This window comes from Octopus bimaculoides, chromosome 3 (assembly GCF_046866305.1).
Source record: "Octopus bimaculoides isolate indiv1 chromosome 3, ASM4686630v1, whole genome shotgun sequence".
In the NCBI taxonomy this organism is placed as follows: domain Eukaryota; kingdom Metazoa; phylum Mollusca; class Cephalopoda; order Octopoda; family Octopodidae; genus Octopus; species Octopus bimaculoides.
The window spans coordinates 24822042-24832784 of NC_142930.1; the positions used below are offsets into that span (position 1 = coordinate 24822042).

Consider the following 10743-nt stretch of genomic DNA (forward strand, 5'->3'; position numbering starts at 1 on the left):
TATTATCATTAACAGGAACTGAGAGTTCATCTTCAAATGGCTTTAAACATTGTGTAATAATGGATGAAGTTGATGGAATGGCCGGTAATGAAGATCGTGGAGGCATTGCGGTAACTACCATTCTTTAAATTTTTCCAAATATGAACATCACTGTTGTTTTTTCCACTCCAAGTCAACTTTAATCAAGCAAATCTATGGTCAAAAACATTCCATTTATGATTACATTGTTTTTGCTTTTATCTATATAAAACCATACTGTTTAATGCATCTTTCTATTTCTTAGATGGCAGGGTGGAATTTGAGGGTGATTTGGCTGTTATTTCTAGCAGATTGAATGGCCATACTCATAACTTACTCATAACTTCTAACAGTGCATAAAACTTGAATAGGGTTGAACTATCTTAAACTCACCTATTCTGCAAAAACTTCAATGTTGTTATAGGACTTACAACCATCACATCAGCAGCACCACTGCTGTTGGCTTGAAATATTTTCTTTTGTTTTTGTTTTATAAAGAAAGGCTGGATAGAAGATGAATTTTCATCTTCATTGTCATATTTCTCTTTTAACTGGCATGGTTTGTTTGATAGTGTTTCATCATTTGTTGCAATCCATTGTCATCTGATATACACAGCAGCAGAGAAAATCACATTTGCTGTTATGTGCAGCATGGAATGGCTGCATCTTATGCTAAGGTGTCTGCCAAGTTTAAGAGCCCCTTTCACTCTGTATTTGTCTTCAAGGTCAAACATAAATACCAGTCAACACTAGGGTAATGTTAACTGTGCAAGATCTTCCTCCTGCCAAAATTTATGGGTTTATACTAAATTATAATTGAATTTACCTATGAAGACCTTAAATACTTCACATCATTTTTCTAAGTTTGGATTGTTCCTGCAACTTTTAAAGATTTTGCTATGAGATTTAAGCTGTCATCAAGAAATAAATAACTTTAAAAAATGAAATCTGTTTCACTATTAATACTGCTTGTAAACAACATATTTCTGGAGATTTTGGAGCATCAATTTACAAATATTCAGTAGATTTGGTTGATGTTTAGGTAATGTTCTAGCATGTCCCTAGACATGATGACTAAAATAATGAACTAAAAGAAGTCATTGATGATGTTGATGTTGTTTAGTACCAGTTGATCTTAATCTAGATCTATGATCAGGTGTTCCACTCCATATTGTTTTCAGGGTTAATGTACCTAGGACTACATTATCCAATGTATCTTTCTTTTCAAAAGTGTGAATTGAAGATTTAGCTACTATTACTAGCAAATCAAGTTAGTTTTCTTCATTGGCTTATGATATTCATTAACTTCAGGTGTGCTCAGATCAAATAAACCTTAATTCCATCTTTTTATTAGACATGGTATATCTTAGGACTAAATTATCCAATGTCCTGTTTCTTTTTTCTCTTAGGTGATAGTGCGATTTGAGGAAGATTTGGCTGTTATTTCTAGTAGTTTGCACAATTATGTAGAGGTACATTCATTTGCATAAAACAGTGATGTTTAACCCTAGGATGTGCCTTATTGGTCAGACTTAAGACCGAAGGTTTTCTACTTATTACTACATCTTTCTTTAGAATAGTTTATCAAAGACTATATTATTCAATGATGTTTTTTTTTAAGGTGTTAAGTTGTGATTTGAGGGAAATTTGCTTACTGTTTATAGTGAATGATTGATCACGTTGAGAGTTTCTTGCTGATAATTTAGCTGTTCATTGTTCAAAAAACTAGGGAAAATATTACTTTGTTCAGAAATAGGTGAAGGTTGGTAACAGGAAGATTATCCAACTGTAGAAATCTGCTTCAACAAGTTTCTTCTGATAAGCATGGAACAGTGGATGTTAAACTGATGATGATGATGATGATGTTCATGAGAGATCAGTAATTATATGGATTACTTTTTTTTTCCCAGGAATTAATCCAATTAGTGAAAACTACCAAAATACCAATTATATGTATATGTAATGATAGACAACACCAGAAAATCCGTTCCCTCGCAAATTACTGTTTTGATTTGAGATTCCAGCGTCCACATATGGCACAAATAAAGGTAAGATAATTGTTTACTTTTTATTTAAATGACTTTCATTGACCCAGGAAGACATGGGACAAGGTGGTGAAGCATGATCTTCAAATGTTGGGTTTCGCAGAGGTAATGACATATGATCAAGACCTTTGGTGATTCACTGTGCTTGAGAAGACGCATCAACCAAATGAAATCGTAATTGTGGCCAGTGCTGGTGACACGTAAACGGCACTGGTGCCAGTGACATGTAAGAGCCACTCACTATGCTCTTGGAGTGGTTGGTTTGAGGAAGGACATCCAACTGTAGAAATCAAACCAAATCAGACTGGAGCCTAGTGCAGCTCTCTGGCTTACCAGTTCCAGTCAAACCGTCAAACCCATGCCAGCATGGAAAATAGATGCTAAATGATAATGATGATGATGATGATGATGTTATATATATATACCACAAAGATGATGGTGAGCGAGATGGAAGGAGAAATGTTAATGAGTAAGGTGGATCCATGTGTATGTGGGAGGAGGGTAATGGCTAATGCGGTGTTGTGTATGAAGTGTGAGAACTGGATTCATGGTAGATGTATGAAAATGAAGAAGGCGACCCAAAGACTGGCCAGAGAGTTTGTTTGTGGAAGATGTGAGAAAGGAGCTGGAGGGCTGGCAGAACCAGTGGAAACACTATGTGACTAGGTGGAAACGGTGAGGTTTTGTTATTTGAGAGATAGGGTGGATGTAGCAACTGTGACTGAGTGAAGTTCAGGGAATGTGGGGTGTTGTTATACGGGAAAAGGTTCTCATTGAAGATGAAAGGAAGGGTCATAGGAGTTGCGTGAGAGCTGCAATGCTGTATGGGAGTGAAACATGGTGTCTGAGGGAGAGAGAGGTGGCAATTTTGAGAAGGATTAAGAGAGCATGGTGAGAGAAATGGGTGGAGTGAAGTTGTTTGATAAGGGGAGGACTGAGGATTTGATGGGGATGCTGGGGTTGGAGGAATCAGTGGAACGGTTTGCAAGGCCGAATGGAGTGCGGTGGTATGGGCATGTGTTGAGGAGCATTTTTTGAGGGGACAGGTGGAGGAGGAGATTGGGAGGGTTGGCTTGAGAAGGAAGGATGCCCAAACAGGGCGAGATGGTGTGAGGGCGGTTGCTATGGCATTGAGGTAGATCCGGCCACCCCAGTTAACGGGGGTGGCCAGATCTACTGGATGATGATGATGACAATGACAAAGTAAGACACAAATGAGTGTGAAGTTAAGTTTTTACATTACTGACTACACGGTTTTAGTTGATTCTTATGACAGCCATTGCATTCATGTTTCTAAGTAAAATGCCTGGCTCTGCTCATTTCCATTTGATTGACTGACAATAGCTATGTTCCACTCTTATTTTAAGGTGGAATAGTTTATAATAGGAAAAATGTCTAGCTGAAAAAAATAAATTGATTACTTGGAAAGCATCTTTTCAAATACAGCAAGCATGGAAAATGCTGTTTTTAGCTGATTGAGCAATTGGTTCTCAACTCAGGTCCATATGGCCCCTGAAGGTTCATATAAGATTTTTGGGGGTCCATGTTAGAAAATAGTAAATTAGAGATCCACAATGGAATTTGAAGGGCCCCTGAGAAAATTTTGCTTTAGATATATGAATTGGTATGTGTTGCAAGAAACAGTCAAGTTTCTTTCTCTAACATTTTACATAGTTCAACTTACACAAGTTAATTGTGAAAATCAAAGCAGGAATTTTGAAAGACATTACTATAAAACTAGTGTTTAAACATTGAATGGCTATGGGGGTCCTCCAAAATAAAATAATAACCAAAGGGATCCCCCTGGCGTAGAGGTTCCCTCATTGGCTTGTTTTGACATAAAGTTGGCTCATGAGTTGATGAGAACTTCTTGCTCCACTTTATTGCATTCATCCAAAATGTATTGATAATCATCAGCATTCACATTTTTACACCGTTTGTATTGTATGTGTGTCTGTATATATATATATATATATATATATTTTTTTTTTTTCTCCGTGTTTTTCTCCTTGTCTCCGTATTCTTTCTGTTGAAGAGCGTAGCTCGAAACGTCAAAGACTTTCCGTATTCCCGAGCGTCATACTAATATATCCTTTTGTTATTTACACCACCTGTCCTCGTCTGTTGTTATTATTTGTATATTCTCCCATATATATATATATATATATATATATATATATATATATATATATATATATATATACACACATGCACCAGTACCGCCTGACTGGCTCCCGTAGGATTTTCGAGTGAGATCGTTGCCAGTGCCCCTGGACTGGCTTGTGCGGGTGGCACATAAAAGACACCATTTCGAGCGTGGCCGTTTTCATGCGGGTGACACGTAAAAGCACCCACTACACTCTCTGAGTGGTTGGCGTTAGGAAGGGCATCCAGCTGTAGAAACTCTGCCAAATTAGATTGGAGCCTGGTGTTGCCATCCGGTTTCACCAGTCCTCAGTCAAATCGTCCAACCCATGCTAGCATGGAAATCGGACGTTAAACGATGATGATGATGATATATATATATATGTGTGTGTGTATGTATGTATATATATATATATATGTATGTGGAAAAATTATTTAGTAGCAGAACACTTACCAAAATCAGTAGAAAATCCTATTTCCTTTTTAATATTGGTGTTAATGAGTACATCCTTTTTAAATAAATACATTGACATATCTAACACCCATTAAGTAGTACTGTAGCTAATAAGGGTTATTTGAAACATGGTTATTATTAGTTGAAAACTATACCCATTAAGTAAAATGGATGCTAAAGGGTTAAGTATGCACCACTTTAAGGTGTGTGTGTGTGTGTAATAATAATAATAATAATAATAATAATTTTTTTCAATTTAATAGTCTGCCATGATGACTATTGCATACAAAGAAGGCCTGCACATTAACCCAGGTGCTTTAAACGAGATAATTTCAGCTTCTAATCATGATATTCGACAGGTAAGTTAAAAGCTTTATTTGTGTTTTAAAATTGTTTTTCTTTCTTTTGATTCATTCCCCCCTTATATTTATTTTTTATTTTGTTCTGATTACTTCTACTATTGAATTTATTTTGAACAGGTCATCCACAATTTGTTCATGTGGAGTTCATCTAATAAAAATATATCATATGAAGATGCCAAAAGCAATGCAGAAATGGCTAAGAAGGATATAAAACTTGTAAGTATGACTTTTTGTAGTTTCTTTTATTTTTTTTATTGTAAATATAGATTATTGAACTGTGTAAAAAGTTCATGGCTCTTTGATCATCCACCCTTCAACCTACCCATTTTGGCAGTCTTCCTCTCCTTCCCATACACTCTTGCAAATCGCTCAGTTACCCACCCACTACTACTCACCTTGTGCCTTGAGGGGCTGCCTGGACACCTTGTGCTATTATCTATCTCTTAAACCTCATACTGATCATTTTCTCTTTTTCTCTCTCCTCTTCCTCTACTAGATGTGCCCATACAGATCCTCTACAAGAACCTACTCTCCCCCATCCTCCACCTCATAGTCTCACCTCCTTACCACCTAACATGAAACTGTCCCCACCACACATGCACACACACACACACACACACACACACACACACACACACACACACACACACACCTAACCCAGGGTTTGTACTCCTGTGAGCTGCATGGCAACCTCAAAAGTGCTGGTGGCATGGAAAAGTCCCCAGTACATGCTGTAAAGTGGTTAGTATTATGAAGGGCATCCAGCTCTAGAAACCAAGCCATTGGAGCACAATGCAGTCCTTAGACTCATTGGATCCTGTCAAACCATCCAACCCATGCCAGCATGGAGCATGGACATTACATGATGATGATTATGATTTGTGTTTCATTTATAACAATTTATTTAATGTCCTGTAAGTCATTGGGTGCAAGTGAAAATTTTGTCATGAGGTTAAGTAAGCCTATAAGCATAAATGTTTCATATGTGAACATCCTATTTTATTTTCCCAAACATAATGTTGGTAGGTCTACATTATCCAATGTTGATTTCCTTTTGAAGAATATACTCTTTCAGTGATTTTAAACAGCTCTTAACATCCGGTTGAATTTGAACTTAGCTTTACATGGTAATGAAATATTCATGTATTAAAGAGTGACTGTAACTGTGTACAATAGAGAATTTTATATTTCTCCATAGTAAATGAACTGGACCATTGAGAATTTATGCTCTACCACTTTAGCCACCACCACCATTTATATTGTATTGAACTATTGTTATATAATATTTGACCATTTTGTTATTGATATATTTAATCTGTTCATGTTAGAAAATACTAAATTTATCAGTGCCTCTTTCAGAGAGAAGTTGTATGTTCTTAGTTAAAAAAGTATATATTTTGATCTAAGTCAGTAAAAAATCATCTTGTCCCCTACCCCCAACCTCCCCAAAGAGTCAAATATCTGTGAAGGATAGCAACAGTATTTTACTTCAGTGAGTTGTTTTTAACCTTTGTCATTCCTGGTCAAGTATAAGCATAAATGTTTCATTTGTGAACATCCTATTTTATTTTCCCAAACATAATGTCAGTAGGTCTACATTATCCAATGTTGATTTCCTTTTGAAGATGTGGCTGCTATTTCAAGCAGGTCAAGCAACCATGTAGAGGCACCCTTGTTGGCTTGTTCTCTGAATATTTTAGATGTTTCTGAAAATTATCTTTTTTCTAGAATCCTTTTGATGTGTGTCGGCAAGTCTTTGCTGGTGGTGAAAAGAAAATGTCCTTTATAGACAAGTCAGATTTATTTTTCCATAATTATCAACTAGCACCTTTATTTGTGCAAGAAAACTATGCATCTGTTGAGCCATTTGCAGGAAGGTAAGATCATGTGAAATAATTTATTTATTATCTTTTTAATAAAGAGATTAAACTGAACTGTATAGAAAAAAATTTGATAGTCAAACTCAAAATCCAATTAGAGTAGTAGGTTAGTATAAATGTATTCAGAAAGCTTGAGTGACTTAACAGAATGGCATTTAGTGATGGCTTAGTGGAGACCATCCATTTTGTTCAGCATGCTAATGATTCGTCCAGCTTACTACTACTACTACTACTACTACTTATAATAATAATAATTTCAAACATAAGTACAAGAATACAAGTTTGGCTGTAGAGAGCCAGTTTCATTAAATTGACCCCAGTATTTGAAAGATACTTGATTCCATTGGCCCAGTAAAGATGAAAGGCAAAGTTGGCATCAGCAGGATTTGAACTCAGAACATAAAAATCTGGAACAAATGCAACAAGACATTTTGTTCAACACTCTAATTATCCTTTCTACTGTAGGCACAAGGCCTGAAATTTTGGAAGATGGGGATAGTTGATTACATTGACCCAGTACTCAACTGGTACTTATTTCATCGACCCCAATAGGATGAAAGGCAAAATTGACATTGGTGGAATTTCAACTCAGAGTGTAAGAATAATAATTATAATAAAAAGAAGAATGATAATAATGGTTTCAAATTTTAGGCAGAAGACCAGAAATTTTAGTGGGTGGGTGTTAGTTGATTACATTAACCCCAATCAACCAAGTAAAGACAGGTTGACCTCAACTTAATAATTGTACTTATAATCAATATTATCATTTCTTTTAATAATAGTGAATTGCATATAATGATGGCATGTATTTTAAACTATCAGTGTATATCCTTTTTAAGTATCATACCACTGAACCTTTAGACATATAACATTTTTCTTGAATATTTATTAACAATAAAATGTATATGAAACTGTGTTTTAAGTGGGCTGACTCTTGATACATCAAAGCATAAAAATGCTTACAGATTTCTTTTATTTTTGTTGTTATAGAGGAAACACAGCGAAACATTTGTCTCTGTTAGCACATGCAGCCAACAGTATCTGTGATGGAGATATTGTTGAAAAGCTCATACGCCAAAGACAGAGCTGGACTCTACTTCCGGTAGAGGTAAGTACAGGATATTCCCTCTTATTACTTATTATAATATTACTTATTATTATTACTTATTATGATATTCCCTCTTATTACTTACTACTTCTTTTGGAATAAATAATTCTGGTTTGTAGCATTTAATTCTACTCTTTCTCTCACTTTTTTTTCATTATGTTAGTATTTTGTTCACCTTCCCTACCACCATGCTCCTCTAACAATACTACTATTAGCTACATTAACACCAACTCAATCTCCTCTCCTGCTACTATTTCTCCCACTACTGTTTCTCCATCCTAACACTGTTTCCTTTTTACGCCACCACCATCATCTCTTCTTCCTTTAACACTACAGATATTTCCTCTACTCCTGTTCATTCATTAGTAAAATCACCACAACCACCATTAATGTTATCCTAACATATTTTTCAGCACTTCACAATGTCTGTCTTCTCACTATTATTGTTAATCACTTTGCCATTCCTCACTTAGAATGTGAGCACACAGTATGGTTCTCAGTGAAGCAAAGGCCTGGTGTATCTGGCACTGGATCTGTGGATTATATCTATTCATTGAACCAACAACCTATGTGCCATAAGATTTGCTCAGTCAGGGCTAACTTAAGCTACAATATGCCAGCTGAAACGAGACAAATTTAATGAGTGGTATAACGTTGGTCTCTTGCAGATCTTGAGACTGGTACATATAGTATCTTTGATTTGTAGATTTATCCATCATAAATATTCAGTTTCTAAAGTAGTGTTATCTAAAACCAACTAATGTAACCATAAAACATTAAAAAAATATGCTGCAGAATGACCTTTGAGAAAGGAACTGAGCTAGGGAAGGTTACAGTTGATTATATTGACCCCAGTGATGTAGCATTAATGTGATGTTTGAATTTCTGCAATTGTTTATTTTTGTCTGTGTTATATGCCTATATATATGTGTGTGTATGTATAAGTTTATATATTTTTACTTGCAGGCTGTATACGCTAGTGTTTTGCCCGGTGAATATATGAGAGGCAGTGTTAACTATATGGTGTCTTTCCCAAGTTGGCTTGGGAAATTCTCATCTCAGAACAAAAATCAACGTATCTTACAGGAACTTGGAGGTCATATGAAACTAAAGTGAGTAAAAGAATATTCAATAATATCTAAATTTTAAAAAATATATTTAATGTAGCAGAAACACTACCAAGAACTTTTCCAGACTCGTAAGAATATTGCTTAGTTGATGTTTATAAAGAACATATTGAAGTCAATGTTTCTTTTGTCCTACATAGTCCATCTTAGTTGGCCTCAAGGGGAATAAAACATTTAAGGAAGCTTTTCCTTGATTTTATGTGACCCTGGACTGGCGTTTGGTTAAATATAGGGTGCTCTTCATCACTTTACTGCCAGTGACACTCTTTCACACATGTTGCTATGCCTTCTATTATATTACTCTTGATCATATGGTTCCAGATTGAGTCTTGCTGTATGGCACCTTGACCAAGTATTTTCTTCTATAGCCCTGGGTCAACCAGCACATTGTGAGTGAATTTGGTAGATGGAAACTGAAAGAAGCTTGTGTGTGTGTGTGTGTGTGTGTGATTGTGCTTGTTTCCCAACACCACTTAACAACCAATGTTGGTTTTCCCAGTGTGACCTCAGTCCAATGACTGAAATAAGTAAAATATATGTGTGTATGTATGTTTATAAGTTTGTGTATTTGTATACATTTGCACTTTACGTAAGTCATGAGCTGTAGTTCATGACTTATGTAAAGTGCAAATGTATACAAATACACAATTGTGTCATTGTCACTTCTGTCAGCAAATCATTTATTCATTTCATGCCATCAAAGTTATGTGAAATAAGAGATTATGGCAGGAAAGGTATCTGGCTGTAAAACAATGCCTTGATGATATATACATCTAAACATGCAAGCATGGAAAAATGAATAAAAGAGTCTCTGTCTCACAGCCTGCATAATTCACCTAATATTTTACCTTTTCTTCCATTCAGTATTTCAGCAGACCTAAGAGGTCTCAACCTGGATTATCTACCATGTCTTCAGCAACACCTTGTGAAACCTCTACAAGAGCAACAAAAGGAGGGTGTACCTGAAGTCATTGCATTGATGGACAAATATGATTTACTTAGGGAAGACTATGACAATATAATGGACATTAACAAGTGGCCTAATTCTAAGGATTACACCAAAAGCCTCACTACTGCTGTAAGTATTCTTGCCTTATCATTATTATTGTTATTATTGTTGTTAAACATTTGCACAAGCTTAATGGAGCTGACCTAAGATCAAGGACACACTAGCCATGACCATTTTCCATTTTTTGTGGCAAAGTGTGCTTCTGACCTGTTTAGCTAATATGTATCTTTAAGTTGGTTGGGAATGACTTGACTGCTGTTTCTTGCTGGTTGTGTGGTTTTGCAGAAGCTCACTAGGTGGCTTTTCCTTGTTGTTGGTAGTGGTGATAATAGTGGGTGGGGTGTCAGTTCATATGTGATTATAAACATTAGTTTGTGTGTGTGTGTGTGTGTGTTCAGTAAATGCTAAAATGAAGTAAATAATGTAAAAGAGAGAACATCTTTTTATATGAGAGAAAGAAAGATACAGAGCAAGAGAAGGTGGTTAACTTTTGATAATGTTTATATTGAGTAATATGAGATTTTGATGGACTTAGTCTTGCTAACAAAGTTAGCTATCAAGCATAGAAAGGCTTAATTTAAAATTCTAAGTCTAC

At 35.7% G+C, this 10743-nt stretch overlaps 1 protein-coding gene across 2 annotated transcripts in view; it reads left to right on the plus strand.

Moving 5' to 3' along the window:
• LOC106878293 (replication factor C subunit 1) overlaps window positions 1-10743 on the plus strand; it is a 45341-nt gene that overhangs the window by 29433 nt on the left and 5165 nt on the right. For both annotated transcript variants that reach the window (XM_052966605.2, XM_089348685.1), the window contains exons 15-22: window positions 16-110; window positions 1929-2066; window positions 4926-5021; window positions 5142-5240; window positions 6753-6901; window positions 7895-8012; window positions 8979-9124; window positions 10004-10217. In XM_052966605.2, the coding sequence (XP_052822565.2) occupies window positions 16-110; window positions 1929-2066; window positions 4926-5021; window positions 5142-5240; window positions 6753-6901; window positions 7895-8012; window positions 8979-9124; window positions 10004-10217 (1055 nt within the window). The remainder of the gene's footprint in view (window positions 1-15; window positions 111-1928; window positions 2067-4925; window positions 5022-5141; window positions 5241-6752; window positions 6902-7894; window positions 8013-8978; window positions 9125-10003; window positions 10218-10743) is intronic.